General features: G+C 39.6%; 1 protein-coding gene across 4 annotated transcripts in view; it reads right to left on the bottom strand.

Moving 5' to 3' along the window:
- The window catches only part of PARD3B (par-3 family cell polarity regulator beta), a 413,399-nt gene that overhangs the window by 45,567 nt on the left and 348,902 nt on the right, over positions 1–18,930 (bottom strand). For all 4 annotated transcript variants that reach the window (XM_055812187.1, XM_055812185.1, XM_055812186.1 and 1 more), the window contains one exon: positions 6,008–6,143. In XM_055812187.1, coding sequence (XP_055668162.1) covers positions 6,008–6,143 — 136 coding nt within the window. The remainder of the gene's footprint in view (positions 1–6,007; positions 6,144–18,930) is intronic.

The raw sequence follows: 18,930 nt of genomic DNA on the forward strand, positions 1-18,930 counted from the left end.
GTATTAGCTTTATCAACATTACATGTCAAAGCTTGGTGTTAAAACCTCAATCCTCTCCCACCTTCCCCGTGCGATGATGGCCTGAGATGTGGCAGCCCGTGCACGTGTGCTCAGGGGAAAGCGGCCACAGAGTCACCTATCTGTGGAGCAATCAACAAGCAGACAGAAAACTTAAAGCCTGTACTTGCAGAAACTTGCCAAAACCGAAGCAAATTGCAAAGACCCAGCTACCGTGCTACTCAGCACTGCAGTGAAGCCAGATTACAGCCTAGCTCTGAAAAGGCTGTTTCTGTGTCCATCCAACTGTGCTCCGAAGGATAAAAGCTGCAGAGCTGTGGCCTGTCTATGTGGACAAATGTAGTAACTGTTTAGCATACTGTATAGCATGGATTACGGGTTCACAAACTCCCCTCATCAATATAATTACCAGTTAAAGGTCTGTTTCTTACCTACCTAAGCATATTGGCAAATTTGGAAAAACATTTACAACATAAAACCTCTAGGACCCTTCATACCACATCAACATGATCTCTGGCAGCTGTCACAATCTCTGTGATGCCCCACTCAAGTTCTCCGTTTGGGCCACATCAGAAGAACCTCTCCTAACTCTAAGGGACATGACCACTGGCACATGTGTTAACGTGGAACCTCTCAGTGCTGTGAGCCTGCAAGGACAGCCACAGCCTGGCAGCACCACATGTTTTTGTTTGATTTCCTTCAACTACTAATATGAAATCAGAGAAATGGCTTAGTGTTTGCCCTCCTCAGAATCACCTCCCTGCATTGAAATACAACAAAAAGCAGCTGTGTGATGAGGTACCTTGTGAAATAGATGGCATGATATATTTCTGGAATTCAAATAATATTGTAGGATATAAACAGTACCAGTGGGCTTTGATAAGATGACATATGGCACCACAACTGTTTCCCTTGGTAAATAAGAGTGTGTACATAGTGTTAGCATGAAGACATGAGCATATCAGACTCCCCTCTGGTTCAAATAATCTGTGCCAAATTCAACCTTTGTGTAAGTAGGAATGACTCCAAACAACTTATAAGAGTCACTCTTTATTACTAGTATTAATGGAATTGAATTTGGCTTTCCTTGCATGTGCCATTTGGAGTTGTTTATTTTTCACATGAGGTTTGGCAGGGATTTCTCCAAAATAATTTCCCCCCAAAAGCCAGCCTGTAAATTTCAAAATCCTTCTGCTTAGTTTGAACAGCTCTTTAGAAAACATCCCAATCTGAAACCTTCATTATATAGAGATAAGTAGTGACCATAAATTATTGATTGGTGAGTCAATCATACAATCTAATAAAATGTTTTAGATATTATCTTAATTAATATTTTAACCACTTACACACAAATACTTCTGACCCATGGTTTTAAAAGCAGCTATACTTCAAGTAAGTTAACTTTTTTTAAAAAAATATTCATTGTTTTCTACTAATAGTCTGTGGGCTCAGAAAGTCTGGAATTCACAGCAGTTTCTGCTATACGGTTTCACATAGTACATAAAATTGTCAGCTTCTCCCATTGCACTAGAAGACAGGAATGTTATTATTCTAGAAGTTGGAATTTTGGTTTCTAACCATGGTCCAACACAAATGTCTGTGCATTTTGGGAACTTAACCTATTTGAAATGCAACATCTGAACCTGGAACTAATTGATCATGAAAAGTACAAACAGCTCCTTATTCATCCTGAAGCAAGCATAGAACCCTTTGACACATTATGGAAAAATAATGCAGTTCTTAACGCTCCTTTTTTTGTTCTGGTTGATTTTTAGGCTTGGACTCCTGCCAGACATACAATAAAGTACTTGGCCTTTAACACAGACAGGCATGATTCTTCTTTCATACTTGCAACTGGGAACTGACAAAACTCAGTACATTACAGATTTGTTTCAATCTGAATGCTCACAGCTAGTATCCAGACAGGTTTTCGTGTATCTTTAGGTTATTTATCAGCTTGCAAATCTGATCTGCGAGTAAGGAAATGGCTTTTAGAACCAGTTAACATAAGGTTCAGTACAGTGAAGCTGATGTAGTCACTAACAGGTGAAGAACTATTTGCACTATGGCAGGTGTCACATGCAGTCATTGGATGTACATTAAAAAGATAGAGTTTCAAGGATTCTCTGCCACCCTGAAGGAAAGAACTGATGTTCTAAGTAACTGGATTTGTACAAAGTCTGTAAGACAATCCAAGTAAATCCTCAAATAGATGATTAATTCCTCATTATTTAAATGCCCTTAAATACAAGTACAGATGCTAACTTCATGGCTTTGTCTTGACAGCTCTTTTGCTGTTTCTCATGATCTGCTATTAGTCTGTGACTCTAAAGCCCTGAAAAAGTGCCCCATGAAAAAAACCCTCCAGCTCCTAGGGAGACTAAGTTCTTGCAGCTTATTGCTTACATAGCTCTCTCAAGGTCTGACTGATACTGCAGTATATGATAATACTACATAAACATATTATGCCTCTTTCTGTAGGATTAGGTTTGCATAGCATATGTTTATGAGCACTTTGACTGATGTCCCACTAAGACATGAGGATGTATGCACATGCCTAGACTCTGTCTTGAACTGATACTCCCCAATATACCCTAGTCATCAGAAAATTTTAGAGTAATCTCCCATTACACTGATAATAACAGGCATTCATTTTCCTAGACAATGTTTATACTTATCATCAGCCCGTCCTTTGGTTGGTTAGCTGACACTTACTTTACGCCTTGTGATCTACCCTATAGAATTTGGCTTATCCACTTATCCTAGTTATAAATCTGAAAGAGGGGTGGGGGCAGGGGTCGGGAGCAGCCCAAAGGATGCAAAACTCAACAACAAACCAAAGCATAAAGGAACTGGAAAAGAATTTCAAAGGATCTGGCTCTATAGCACAGACAGTGCTGTATACATGTGTCTGTTTATGGAGACACACTAAACTGAATTATTCAGTTACTTACAAAAAGAAAAAGAACAGACTGTGGGGAAGGGAGAGCAGAATGAAGGTGCAAGAGAGCGAAAAATTCATCCAGCAACAGATGAGAAGAACAGAGGAGAATTGGAAAATGGATGCAGGGGGGAGGAATGGATGATGAGAGAATAGCAGGCCTATTTAAAATGGATTTTTGACCTTATTTTTAAAACATTTATGGATCCCAATTGCCTGTCATGAGATCATTTTCCCTCACAATGCTAGCTTTTCAGCCGGCTCTGCACTTTAACTTGATTTATCCCACATTAAAAAAAGTAGATTGTTAGAAATACCCCTTCTATTAGAAATTCTGTCCCATTACAGTGTCAGCTAAAGGCCACTCGTCAATGTCAGCTTTATCAGATAGAAATTTGCCTCATGAGTTCTCAGATACTTTTTGGAAGACAAGACCCAGGGTCCATTTCTGAAGCTGTTGATTTGCGACGGGATAGCGTCTTCTCAAATTATCCTCTGTTATTTCCCAACTTATCTGCATGTTTCATGAGATGGTGGGAAGTGATTACAGCAGCTGCTGTGCATTAGACAGTTATCTCATAGGAAAGCTGGCTTAGGTAAAACAGCTGACTGACAAAAGTATAAAAAGAACTAATTGAGTATTAAAAATATGTAGGGAGACCCAGCATCTCCTTTCAGGATGCAGCTTCCCTGGTGCAATAACCTCCTGCCGGAAGGAAGAAAACTTATACCAGAAGGTTTTCCTCCTCCTCAGCTGTCTGTCAACTCCTTAAAGAAAGACCTGCCATCCTGAAGATTCGAGTGAGTTTTATTTATTTACAATTATGCAATTAGTCATCAGCATGTCTCTTCACTGATGAGTAAAGGTGGGAAAAATCAGCTGTTGTTCAATCTGTGTTACCACAGCACTGCTGAGGGTCAGCAGCCCAAGGTGGGAAAGACTACATGGCTTAAAAAATACCTTGAGGATTTTCCTGGCAAGATGCTTTGAGACATTTGTTTTCCTTTTAGTATTTGGTTCTATTTTTGTTCCTTCTTTTCTGTCTGAATGGATTGATGTAACATATGTATTTTAAGGGTAAAACTACATGTAAGAGTAGAAATTTCAGCCAGGAGTCAAAAAAGAGCAAGCTGTGGCCACAGTATTTTCCAGACTGAAAGACAGTGCCTAGGAATGCAAGGCTGGATGGATCAATGGATGATCTTGTTGCAGTGAGGAGACCAGAAGTCTCTGAAATTTGTAAACCACTTCAACAAGAGGAACTGCTGCAGCAACAAACTTCAGAGTGTTAAAGCCCTCAAGGTAAACTCTGTTTTTTGAGCAGACTGCCATTCCTCACAAGAACAGTTAAAAATATTCTGCACTGGAAGGACAAAACCCAAAAAACAATCCTGGTGTCACTACTATTAATCACTTCAAGATTGTGATACTTAAAGCTCCATTTCAGTTGCTTTGATTAAGGACAACTTGCCTCACAGAAAAAGCAAAGCTTTGGAAATCAGTAATCTCTGGGCATTATACCTAATAGGAAAGGCTTAGAAAGGATTATCTAGAAGAAACCTTTGTGAATCTTAGGAAACTACACTGGACCATAAATCTCAACCTCCTCTGAGGATTAATAAAGCTTTATCAGTTTCAGATAAGCAGTAGAAATCCTCAGGCTGCTGAAGAGGTACCACTGGCCTGGTCTAGGACCTCTGTCAAGACACTCACGCCATACAATTTCAACAGAAAGACACATTTGATGCATATTCTCATTTTAGTTTACAAAGGCTATTCAGAAGAATGGCAGCTACAGAGTCCCAAATTTGAGTCACAAACTTTAAGAGAGTAGATGAAAGTTAACTGTTCTAAGAAAAGAGCTATTCTGCTGAAGGTGAGCAACACTTTGGTAACTGAATCAGAATAATATATATAACAACTTTTTTTGGGTTAATGAACAAATATATATGATAATTTATGTAAAAACACCCCTTTTAAGTCTATCTCTCTGTGATTGCAATAAAATCTAGTCTCACACAGGATTTTTTTTGACTACAACCCCAATCATTGAAGATTTCACTTCAGCATTCACACTGATTGTTTGGAGGACATTAACATTGGAGGACATTAACAATGTTAGTTCAGACTTCAGGTGTATTTAGATTCTTAAGATTTTAACATAATTCTGCCTCTTTTTAAACTAAAATTTCAAATTTAGCATAAATTGCATCTTATCAAAGTTACATTTTTGAATGCTGGTTGATTATAATTACTTCTAAAGAGACAGAGTCCAACTTTGAAACCTGCTCAGGTGGAGCTCTTAAGTACCACAGTTGTTATCCCATAGATTACAGCTGTTGCATTTTTTTAAAGCATTAAAAAATCTGGCACTGTTGATTTAATTGCTGGTTCTACCATAGCTTACTCTTCAGTAGTGGGGTAGATAATACTTCCCTGTTTAGTGTGACTCCTAGATGTAAAACAGGGAATACAACATGTCTGTAACAGTTCTATAGTGTTGGTAGAATATTTCAAGATCTTTTAATGGGAGAGAGGCAAATTATTCCATTTTTCATTTTATAGAAGTTACTCAGGATGTATCAAGGCCAGATTGCTACTGTCTGGTGTGCAGAACGAAGGGTAGGAGCACACATGCCTCAGTTTCCTCCCACTTGCTTTACAGCTAAGCACAGTGAGAGTCTGCTCTTCTAATGCTCTCGATAACCCAGGGAGTCATTGAATGAACTGCCAGAGTACCATAAATCCTGCTGAAAAGCCTTGATGCTACCACACGTGACAAGTTTGGCAGTGACTGCATATCTTGTGCCTACAGAGAGGAAACCCAGGCCTAAATCAAACAGAGTGAACAGGCAAGTTATTCTTAGCCAAGTTTCCATATTATCAATGTTTTCTTTGGTGGGCTGGCATTAAGGATTTCTCCATTTCTACCAGCCTCCCAAATTCATGTTAAGATGACATAGGATTTCTGGAAAACACAAACAAATAAGCACCTTCTGCTAACCCTGAATGCTGCAAAAGCACTTTGCATCACACTGTGTACCCACCCAATGCTGGTCATAATCAGATGGCTGTGTTCTTCCTTCATCGTCCTCGTAGAAAGGTAAGCCTTCTCGCCTGGCCTGATGGTACTCCTTCCGTAACTTCTGGATACGATCAGCATTCCCACCACCTGCGCAGCCACTGAGAAAAATAAAAAATGCTAAATAAAACTCATATGTACACACATACCTAACATTTACCAGGTACCCATATGAGCGCAAACACAGAATTGCCACACTTGAGACAAATGGATTATGAATGTTTGAATCTCCTGATTTGCATAGTGCTCATGGCCCATTATCACCCTTAGTCTAGCTTTCTTGTAATAATAAAGCTACTAATTGTGAACTTGATCCCCATTTTTAAAAAAGGCTGTCCCTGTCCAAGAACTTAACAATTCCAGTACCAGACAAGAGACAACAGATGGATGCAGACAGATGGGGGAGTACAAGGAAACTTCTAACATTCCTATGAGCAGCTATAAATGGCTATCATATTTTAATAATAATAATGATGATGATGATAAGCTGGCAAAAAAAAAGTTTCCTTTTGCTCCCACGCTAAATGTGAAATTACCCTAAAATTACATTTGTTCAAGGTAAAGAATAAACTATATTCACAGAGAAGCACAGAAAGAAGTTTTATCTCACAAAAATCAGCCTCCCTCCCAGTTAAACAAAGAACTCAGACATCAGCCACGAAAATATATGGGAGGCAAGAGAGACAGGAAAGTGTACCATCAAATCTTGACACTATTTTTTAAAGTGGTAATTAAACAGTAATCTATTTATTAATCCTCAAAGACTCACTTGTATGCTAAACTGCACACACTGCAAACTGCCATGGTAAAACTAGTGGAGTTGCTTAGTTTATCAAGTTAAACACATGCCTGTCTTTGCAGATTTTGACCCTGGTGAGCCTTCCAAAACCTTACAGTGGACTTGTACTAATGTGGAAGCTCAAGCTATACCTGGAAGGATAAAAAAAAAAAACAAAAAAACAACCTGAAAATGCCTAAGAATGAAAAAGAATACAGCCACATTTGACACGAATAAATTCAGTTTCCTGCAGCTATTTCCAGCCCCACTCTAGTCAGCACTGGGGTGAATACTGACTGTATGGCTCAGTAGCATTTACCGATACTCATGGGGAATTGTCACATAATTTACTTGTGGCCAGTCCTAAACTCAGACCATTGTTATTGCAGCACATCATCACACAGTCTCATAATCTGCAACCTCAACTCTGCCCCACCAACAATGGGCTATAGAGATCCAGATTTCTTCACATGAGGACAGACTCTGTGGAGCATCTTGTCACGCCTGTCATGCCCGAATCTAGGGAAGCCTTTTATAGGATTTGCATAGCAAACTGCATTTGGAAAGCATATACAAAAGATTGGACATAAACCTATGAGTGCAACAATAAGCAGTTTCTAGTATCTAACAGCAATCTGGATTGTTTGGAAATTAATTACTAGTGAAGGGAAATTCCATGTAGGGTGCACATGTAACTGAATATGCAGCCAGGACTGGAAATGTTTACTTGCAGCATCAGTAGGTTTCCATGAAAAAAATCACTTAAATTACTTGCCTTCCCTTGGATCCTAAGTTATCCAGCCCCTCTACCCTATGAAGTCCCAGAGGTTTCAAGCTTCTCTGGCTGACTTACTGAACTCTTCCAGAGCATACAAAATTTTTCTCATGATCTGCCAAGACAGTGCAGAAAGCTTGCACAAACTCTCTGGACTACTGAGCAAAGAAAAAGTGCATCCCCTTTTCCCCTTGATTCTTGCCACAGATAAATGTCTCTATTTCTTGCATGAATTCTTGTCAAATAGTGGAAAACCATTTCCAGTTTGCAAAACACTGGAATTGAGGTCTAGCTAATGGGGGCTATCACTTAGAACAGTGAAGTTTGGTCCACAGCTCATGAGCAATACAATACCTGTGAAATCCCCTGCCTTTACTTATGAGTACAGATAAAGTGTTTAATTAGGGCTGCTAACATACAGATAAAGTCCAAAGTACTGGCCCTGTTGCTCTGCCAACATCATTACCCCAAGTAGCACCAGCTAAGAGAGGGAAATGCTGAAACACAGGGAAGGGGTCTAGTCTGACTCCAGCCCATCTGGCTCCCTGCAGCTCTGTGCAAACTGTATTAGCACCTGACACCAGTGGCCTAATGGCCACATACCCACTTTCTACCTCCAGGTATTTTGGCTGAAGAAGTAATCTGAAAATAGCATACAGGTTTGGTTCCCCCCTCCCCCCCCCCTTTTAAAATGAAATCTGAGATTGATATATTGTAAGAGGCAGTTACAGCAGCCTTAGCTCTGTTCTGCAGATCTCCTGCAGGTGAACTTCCTTCTGCTTAAACCTATCGAGCCAGCAAGCAGACGTCAGTGTTGCAGAAATCAAGCTCATTATATATATTAAAAGACTGGGTCTGACAGCTTTTTCTTTGGAAAACCTCTGCCATGCCGTATTAAAGTACAAACCCTAACCATGAGAATGAGTAGGAACATTTGAATGAAAGATAGCAGCACATGGAAAGTTATCCATCTGGATTAGTGCGAAAACACAAGCATAATCTCTGTGGAAACAAGCAGCTCCATGAAGTCTGATTTCCTGTGCTTCTCTCCTGTGGGTTCTCTGGTGTCCGATAATGGGACTGAGTTTACACTGCAGCATTTCTCCCAAGCAAGGGCATTCATCTGGGTCTCTCTCGCAGGCTGCTTACTTTCATGAAGCTTAGTGATCCAGTATCTTTTGAAAATTGAATCACCTGTCAAGCCTGGTCAAAAATAGTCAGCAGGTTCAGAATGTGTTAGAAAGGTGGGGGGAATGGTTGGAAGAGGGTCGGTCAGTACATCAGCTTCATTTTTTCAGGAAACAGTTTAAAAGCTCCACAGGTTTTTTTTTTCCTTCCCCATCACTGTTTATAGGCACAAATGTAAAAGACATTGGCTTTTGAAAAAGCTGTATGCTAGCTTACCACAAAAGTAATGTGAGATGAATATGATGCCCTGTGCAATGCTCATGAAACAGTTCTGAATTTCAAGTTGGCTCCTGACAATTATGTGAATATATGAGCCACATTCAAACTCACCAGATGAATTCAATCAGCACTGTGCAAATATCGCATACATAATCTATTAGTTTACCCCAAAGAAACTGAAGCATTGAATTCAAACAGAATGAAGTCATCAGTAATAAAAAAAAGAAACTGATAAGGCAATATTAAAAAAAAACAACACAATTTTCCAAGATTTGCAGAGAAGATCATACATTGACTGCAAACTATTCTCCCATCTGCCTATAAATACATAATTAAAAAATATTGGTTTGATCAGATAGCAGTTCTCAGACAGGGAAACAGCAGATGAATACCAGTTCAAATGTTTCAGATGCATGACTATACTGAAAAGGAACCTGAACTTACAGAAGAAATATAAGAACAATACTCCAATCAAAGTCAATTTATATTAAGGAGACTTACTGAAGCTATTCACCAAGCCTAGTAACTATAGCAGACAGATTTCTTTTACAGTAGCTTTACTTTTAACATAGTGCTCCCTCCTTAAGGAGATATAAATATTACAGTCCCCATCATATCTACAATTTTGTGCACAACTCACTTCCCTGACATGGCTCCCTGCACTATATGTTCTTCAGAGAACTGTGCCACCACACGCTTGCCATTCCCCTCCACCGGCACGCGTACCCAGACTTTAACATTTAATCTACCCACAGGCTTCTCTGCTGTCACGACAAGACTAAGAGAGCTATCCACTCTGCATTTTGCGACTGACTTCAGAACAATTTCCAAAAACGGTGCTACATGTAAGGAGACTGATTCAGAAGCAGCTGATACTTGGATAGAACTTGATGCTTTTGGGGGAAGTTTTAAAATAATGTCTACGTAGGGGGAAAAAAATCTCTGAGAAACTTTACAAAGAGTTTAGCAAAGACTTAGATGCTGATTTCAAACAGTAACAAAACCTGCCCAAAATCCCAAGCCACAAACAAGAGAAGTTCAACAGTTCTTCAAATAAGCTGCACGCACTGCAAGGATTACTATTTTTTTAATAGGAAAACAATTTTAAAATAATCTTATATGAACATTTAAAAGAGGAAAACACATATTCTTGTCAGCCGTTCTGTAGTTTTGCTAGATACAATCCTTACAAACCAAAGCTGCCTTCTGGCCTGAGTGAAAGATTTAAAAAAAGCTTGAGCAATCATTCTATCTGACGCTGCTGGGGCTGTACTACCAACTACATAAACTGCCAGAAGTCACTGTCTTCTGCCCTGTGCCTGAATATATCAGAGGCACTATACAGGTTCCACCTTGCCCACTGTGACTGTAAAAGGACCTGCTATGAAACAGCCATTCAACTGGAGCAGCTGGAATGGAATAGGCATCCCAAAACAAAAAAGAAACCATAATTTGGCACAGCTTAGCTTCAAGCTATCTCTAACATTATGTAAAATATGGCTGCGAAATTTCATCCCATCATCTCTGAAGAAATAGATGAACAAACACCACAGTAATAACCTCATATAGCCAATATGACAGACAAGTTATTTTTCTCAAAGAATCAAAAACTTGTCAGTTTTTAATACATATGGCTCAGGTTTTGCACAGTAAAATCTCCCCTCTGTTCTTCCTCCGAGTTGCTAATCTGGATTTCAATCATTCAGGTTAAAAATGTCATTTTTTAGATTACTGACTTCTTACTGCAGCTCTCTAGATAATACAAAATTAAAAACAAGTGTTGCACGTACAGAGTAAGATGAACCACTTAAAGCTGTATATAAACATACATTTAAAGAGGCAATAAACATTTTGTTTCCAGTGGTTTTCCTAAACACATTAATATCGCACAGGGCTTTTTTGCCAGCCACTTCTTTCAAACACTGATTTCACCCAGCTGACTGTCAGCCTCCAAACAAACAAGTAGTGCTTCCAAGTAAAAAAAAAAAAAAAAAAAAAAAAAGAAAAAAAAAGAAAAAAGAAAATTTTATTCTTTCAGGGAATTTTCCATTAACAAACAAATCCAAGACAAAACGTGTTTCACAGACTCAAGAGAACGGACAATCTTCCATTCACACTCTGCTATAAAACAACTAATTTTATATACTGAAAGGAACACAGTGGTCTGCGAAGATATACAGTATAAGGGAGTCCAACAGAGCATGTAAGAGTATCTTTCACTTAGGATAAAACTTTCATTTTGAAGTTACAACAAGTAAATATTTGAGTACATTACTCTTTTAGTTCCAGCCCTTGTCTTTCTACCCTGAAGTATTACATGGCTTATGAAGGTATCTCTGCAACCTCAATAGTAAGAGGGAATAAAAAGAATGGTGGGAAGCGATAAAAAGAAAATCAATGATAAGAACATAATTCTACAATATTTCAGCTTTCATCTTTGTCAACCACTAAAAGAAAGAGACTTTAGGAAGAAATGAACATTTGTTGTTTTCATATGCATTTGAGTAAATGCGTGATACTGAAATGAAAGACTTGTCAGAAATACCTTGTTGACATCACTGATACTGCCTTGCAGGCTCAGGAATCATCTTTGATGTTCAGCCAGAGCCAGCCTGGGTTTTGGCTGTACACACGCCACGCTGAGGACCCAACCTAAGAACAATGTATTTCTAGCTAGCGGAACCACGCAAATGGCTTTGTTTGTCTCTGTAACACTTGCTTTTTGCTCTGGGCAGGAATATACCCTATGTATACACAATTACCATCTTTATCAATGGAGAGGGGCTCCAGTAGGCCAGTTGATGTGGAAACCTGTGCAAAGTGACTGGGAGGAAGACTTTGAGCCCAGTTGCATTTAGACAGGACTATCCTGAGAGGGTCTGTATGGACGGGCTGACACGAGAAGCGTTAAGACGGATGTTTCTCTTGATCCGTATGTACATAAACTAAAGTCAAGAATCACAAATAAACTGCAAGAAAACAAACTACACTGAAGAAGCTATTTATGCATGCTGGAGTTTATATGAACTTGCATACTAAAGTCCTCGAGTCAATCTAATTTACAAAAAAGTCGTAACTGTGCTTCAGTGGCACATACACTGTCACCTTTCAATTCTTTAGGCTAACATAAAAGCAGCACAACCACGTCTGTCCAAAAGGTCAAAGGCTCCTAGGGCAGCACGTGACTACCATTTGTCTGGATGTAAATTGAGTCCTACTGACCCTGTAACATCACTACTGACCTCTTGACATTAGGAGCTTAGTGGAAAGAGAGAAGATGATATTCCTAGGTTCCTACAGACTCATTAGGAAGAAAGAAGGAAAGAAAACCTTGCATGATACGAATTAGCAGTGTCATTAACCTTTTCTTTCCCCAAATAGCTCATAATATGTTTACAGAAGCCTCAGAAGAACAGTCTGAGGATTGAGACCAACACATTTGTATCACTTTCAGTTTTTCCAAACTGTTTAAAAAAAAAATCTCTTGGTGGCTTGACATAAAGCATCCTTTTACGTTTCCCTCCTTTCACACGACATACACCACCTTTTCCTGTTTGGCATGGCAGATGGCCTAGACATTCAGATGAGCATCATCTTTCCAATCCAGTCCACTTCTCATCTCCTTTATAACTTACAGTTGACTACAGCTGGCCAGAAATAATGGGAGGTATTAGCCTAATTTGTTGCTTTATGGAAACAAAATAGGCACACTGAGGTTTAACTTCACTGTAACAGTGGATACGGTATGTGCTACTCTAACAGAAACTTGTTATTTGCAATCAAGTAGGAAGGAAAGAAAAAAAGGGGACATTCTCTTGTTTGTAGCCAGCTTGTCATCTTTACTTCAAAGAAAAGACATTTTTTCCTTTTTTTCTGCTCAATGTATTGTGCCTCACCAAGGAAGGCAATCATCAAATTTTAACTAATAAAAAAAAGATGCCTTACAGTTCAGGCTGGTTAATGGCGATGCCTGTTTCTGGCATGTGACCAGTTTACTGCTGTCTTGTTGATCTGAGATGTGCACGTGTCTCCGAAGGGCTAGGAAAGCAGGGAGATTAGGGACTTGGCTGCTGACAACAACCAAACTCTCTATAAACAATACACAATGAAAATAATGAAAAACAGATTTTCCTGGTATTTTCAGTAGCCTCTAGACAATGCAACAGTTTCTGGTTTCTTCACTAAAGATGATATCAATTATGCCTTTTATCCATCACGCAGGAGTCACGTGTGAGGCATAATTGAGGGCCTTCTCTCCAAGGTAATTTCTTCTGGATTTACACGGCAAAGTATTTAAAATGCCTTTTTTGGCACTTTGTATTACAACATGGCTTGGGAGGGGGTATTTTACTTTACTGATGTAAAGCAGCTGGCATATATTCAATAGATAGGTCACATCAACACAGAGCAGATTTTCAGCCCTCCAAACTCCATTTACAGCAGCTTTTACAATTCAACAAAGCAAATGCTGAATGCTAAACTCTTGTGTGGAAATGTAGCTCTGTTTCTTAATGGCTATCACACCTGCCTGCAACTGGCTGCTAGGCTTTTTTTCAGTTGCAGACTATTGCCTTTTGCACTACAGTTTATTAAACTTACCGCTAAAGCTGAAATAATAAGTACTTTACAGACTTCCAATGAATTAGCCATTCAAGAGTCCCTCAGGAATTCCCTTTAGCACACACAAAGCAAAGGCAGAAGGGAGAGAAGGTGACAATTCAGTGCAGTCTTAATTTCTGTGCTCCCTTGTGAGGGAAGAATTGAGGATCTAAGAATTTGCTCGCAGTAGATGCTGCTGCCCATGTTCTAAAATGTATTTTGTTGAAAACTACAAAGCCCAAAGTAACTATCCATTTTCTCCCAGGAATTACCTCTCCAAGTTTCCCACTAGAGACTATATCTTGCTCTTTGTTACACACATTCAAAATCTATGCCACTGGCAGAGTAGCAGCAACTAATCCTCTATGTAGTTTGTTTTTATAATACCTGGCTTGGTAGAAATGAGGTAGAAATCTCAACCTCAACTCGGAAAAAAAAAGGTTTAATTTATACCATGTGCGAAGCATCAGGGAAAAGCACAAATCTCACAGCCAAAATACATCCTTACTATAAAGTTGGCTTTTTTCATTGTTTTTAATGAATGGTCACTACGAGAATACCATTAATCCAGTGTTAGGACTTTTACGGGAAAAAAAATACAAATGTAATTTATCTTTTTTAACTGTCAGCTGTATTTCTAAAGCTTTAAAGTCTATAGCTTCCAGCGGCCTTTTGTCTTTCTGCCATGGCAGGAATATCTTGGACAGCTGTAAGAGCTTTGTAAGCTATCTTTCTCAAAATCCATTAGCTAATTCAAGGAACCTAATTAGAGCTGCCATTTTGATGGAGCATATTGAATACTCTGTATAAACTAGTAACACCATCAATGTTTATTAAAAATTGCAAGAACCAAAGCTCTCAGTTCCATATAAATATTAATAGACAGATACACAATACTTACTGAAATATAGACGACATTATGTCCACAGAAGTACACACAGGTACACTTACAACCCAGTGTGATGCATTAATTCACAAAGGCTGAAGCACAGAAGCAAAACCTAGGGACAATTTTACACAAACCGTTGAAAATTGACTGGCTTCCATTTACACTATCCTTATGTGCATTAGGGGAGGCAAAGCACACTAAAGACGATTTGTTTCTTGTGTTTTTCCTGAGTAGTGTGCTGACAATTTGGAGTGTATTTTGAGCTTACCTCAAGAATGCACTCCAGCTGGAAGCATTTTATAGCTCCTCTTAAACCAGCCACTCTAATCACCGTACTTTGTAGACATTTACACATATTCCAATACTACGCTGTTTAAGGGCATCCAAAGATTCAAAGGGAATTTGCACTGTAGAGTTAAAACTCAAATTTTGCTGTAGACAGCAACAAAACTGGTGAAAGGAGCCAGACATCTGGAGCAATGCTCTCCTACATTCTACTGTGTAAAAGCCCAACTTTAATGAAAAAGCAACTTGCAGACAAAGATACAACCCATGAAATACTGACCATTCTAAGCATATATCAGAGACCTAATTAGGGTAGGCTGTATAAGCATATGCCTTTGGCTGCAGAAATAAAGTTTTCTGGCTACTTCACAGTTTTGTTTTTAACTTGATACTTCATAAATGGAACTGCAGAAAACCTCATATGTTACCATTTCAATCTGACGTACGCTTTCATATGCATCTAACAGTGCCTGGATTCTATTTATATGTACAACTAAATATACGTGCGTAGAAAAATCATCAGATTTGCTACAGAAAGACAGCAGATGTTCTTATTAAGCCACTGGCACATGCAAGGTGAAGCATGTAAGCCTTATAAGGAAAGCATTTAATGTTCCAACCACAAGCAAAAGAAAAGCAAAGACAACAAATGAAATTATTTCTAATGTATTTTACTAGCTGCGAGTGCAACACACAGCAAAATGAAAGCACTGTTGAGTATGCTCGAATGACTCTTACAACACGTGGGGCTTCTCACAGAGGGGAGTATAATCCATATGCACGCTCGCACGCACTCTTTGGAATATCCTAACTCCAATATAATGATCCAAAGTTCACTACTTCTGAATATATGCTAAAATGACACTTGAAGCATTTAACAGATGTGCAAGAGAAACAGGCTTAATTATATTTTCTGCACTTTAGTAGTGCAAGGGGCTAAAAATTTTACGACAATCTTACCATGGGGACAACCCTGAAGGTAAATTCATTTTAGTTCTCTGATACAGCAGTATTTCCAAACTACAACTCAGATCTGAGCAGTTTCACAGGAACATGCTCAAAAGTCAAAACAACAGTTACCACTAGCTTCTCTCAGGAATTATATATGGCAAATTTAGCTTGTGGTTATTGCTCAACAGAAATCCTGCCAGATGCTGAAGCGGTTGATGGATTTTGCAAAGTTCTGCCACCTTCGAGGCCACCCTGCCCACCCTTCCAGCAGCCTCCCTCCTTGGGCACCTACCCTCCATGCAGCTGGGTCCCTCGGAGCACAGTTGTTTTGATCACATTTGCAAGGACTGGGGAGCGCACGTTCCTTCAACTAGCTTTCATCACAAGCTCCACATCAACAGAATTAAACACTTTATAAGCTGAACCACATTTCGGAGAAGTATTTCTGAACTCAGGGGCCAAAAGTTAGCAGTGTAACTTTATTACTTTTTATTATGCAGGCAGTGGAAGCTCCTGGGCTTCCAGACATGCACAGCTTTTCTAGCTCCTTCTTGTGATTGCAGCTTCACTGCACCTCTGAAATTACTCCCACTTTTCTACTTGGAGAAGTCCGGGCTGAATTTCAGATACTTAAGACTGAAGGTAAGCACTACTCTTTTTCAGTAATTGTTTTGAAAAACATTGAATTAAAAAGGAGAAAAAGAAATAATGAAATCTTCAAGTTATACTCAACCATTTCCTGGTGTATCTCACCTGGAGGAGGCAAGGGCAAGCCTATCTCGCTGCATTTAGCTGGGACATCCCAGAAATGTTACAGAAAAGTGTTCTGGTTCAGGCCCAGCTCTGTCTCTAGAGAATGACTCTTAGATGGTTTCAGCTACCATCTTTACACACACCTTACAAACCCTTTCACATCTGTTTTTGTCTTGCTTTCTTCATTCCCTGTTCTCATCCTGATGTCGGAAAGTCTTTCTCTTCATACCTTTCAGCCAAGGATGCCAGTTTCCTCCACCCACTTACTGGCTATCCACATCTACAAGCACATCCCTGTCCCATGGGCTGCTCTAATACAGAAACACCTCTGTGATATGCCTAGGTCAGCACCTCTCGTTCCAGCAGCACTCCTTCAGACCCAGCTCCCAGAAGCTTTTCACAAAGCAGCCTACCAGTAATGACGAGACTGCAGGCAGCGTGGGACACCCAACAGCACTTCTTCCTTTCTGCACTGGTTCAAGTAAGTGTGTTCACATCTAACACACTAACAGAGAATTACACTTGCAGTACTGGTAAACTTCTCCCTACTCTGAAGCACCCACATACTGTCCACAACTCTGCCCTGACCCAGCACTCTTCTTTATTCTCCCCATCCCTTAAGCTGCTCCAGCAATTCTGCCTCTTCTCTGTTCCAATTCTTTTCCCACTCCTTTGCAGCGTTTTGTAGGATTTTGCATTCACATCAGCTCACCCTTTCCTTCCCTGGAAGGTGGGACATAAGGGCAAGGGGACACTGGTCATGCCCCACTCACCTCATCATTCCCGCACCAGGAACCTCTCTGGTCCTGCAGCCAGGAGAACCTACTACTGGAAAAACATGTCTAGGATCTGATCTGGCAGTTCAGGACAAGCACTTTTGGTGAAGTCTGCAGCCAAGTTTCTATCATGTGTGTGGGAAGTACTCTAAATCTTATAACTTAGTCAAATTGTCAACGTTCAAGGGGTGGCAAAAGGCACAGTCTGGTGTAAGACTAGGCTGTGTTCCCTTCCTAAATATAAAACGCCCGTTCCAGCGTATGGGAAGACTACAGCTTCTTATTGAAAGAATCATATGCTTATTATTATTACTTTTTACACCGACAAAACGACCCCTTATCTTGTCCCTCCAGCCCCCCCCCCCCCCCCCAAAAAAAAAAAAAACAAAACACAAAACCCAAACAGCTGTCATGGTGTTCCATAAAAATTCAGCTTCAGCACACCTCCTACATAGGCATTTTCAACCCAAATGGCTGACGACTGGTTATTAACAGGTGGAAATACAGTTTCCCAGTGGAAGTCAGGCCAGCAACTCCCCTCACAGAACTGGCGCAGGCTGGTTTCTACAGCTGTCCCCCTCCCTTTCCTGTAGGACTGCATGCTCCCTGGTCCAAGGATCTGGCTGCATGTTCCTGGAGGCAGCACAAAGCTGGTTTGCTCCTGGCATCCGTGAGATGAGCACTTCCTAACAACCACAACACCTTTGAGGTACAGCCTGGTAAGCACGTAGTACTCTTGCATGTGCTCCAGATTACGCTGTAGTCAGCCTAATGAGAGACTTAATTGATGACTGCTACTTCCTTCGCTTGTCCATTAAGGTAAGTACAGCACATGGACATTTCAACCCATCAAAGATGAGAAAATGCATTAATTTTGATTTTCGTAGAGCTGTTAATAAATCTGACACTGTCTGGCAGTTTTCTTCATTTCCTACCATTTGACAGATACTGTGATCACAAGTTACAGAAGATGTTTTTCCTCTGAAATTATCACTCTAGTAATACAAGCCAGAAGGGAACTTTATCAAGATACCAAGAAGCTGGGTATCATTTTTATTTTTAACTTTATGTGGCTGGTTTGTGAATACCGCAATATGATTAAAAAAATAAATTCCATCCGGTACTATTAAAAATACATATACACACACACGTTACATATGACTGTACTACAGCAAATAATCATACTGTGTATTTATTAGTAAAAGTCAGTATTCCCCTCATATAATCAACCTGGCTCTACTTAGACCCCTTTACTTTAAGAACCCCTGCCACTGTTTTCTTCCTCTTTCTATCTCTCAAATTGACATTTGTATGGAATAAAAAAAAAAATCTTCCTTAATAATTTTTCATTACTAATGGCTTTTTTTGGTATGTGTATTTGGGAGGAGGGAAGGCAAAGGGCAGGAAAAAGGAGCTTTAAGTGCTCTGCAAATGATCCTCCTGAATCTGGGCCTCATAAATCCTATCAAATGTTATATTTCATCAATAGGCTAGAAAAGCTTTTTTCTCTGCAATGATGAAGACTGGCTTTAAAATTTATGGTTTCATTTTAGAAATGGACTATAAAAAGAGTCTGACTTAGCTGTCTATCAATTGTAGCTGACATTAGCAAGTTAGGTGTGGACCTTCCAAGTGTTATAAGTATTTTTTTATTTATTATACATGTACATATACA

The sequence above is a fragment of the Falco peregrinus genome, chromosome 8, assembly GCF_023634155.1.
Source record: "Falco peregrinus isolate bFalPer1 chromosome 8, bFalPer1.pri, whole genome shotgun sequence".
NCBI classification, from domain to species: domain Eukaryota; kingdom Metazoa; phylum Chordata; class Aves; order Falconiformes; family Falconidae; genus Falco; species Falco peregrinus.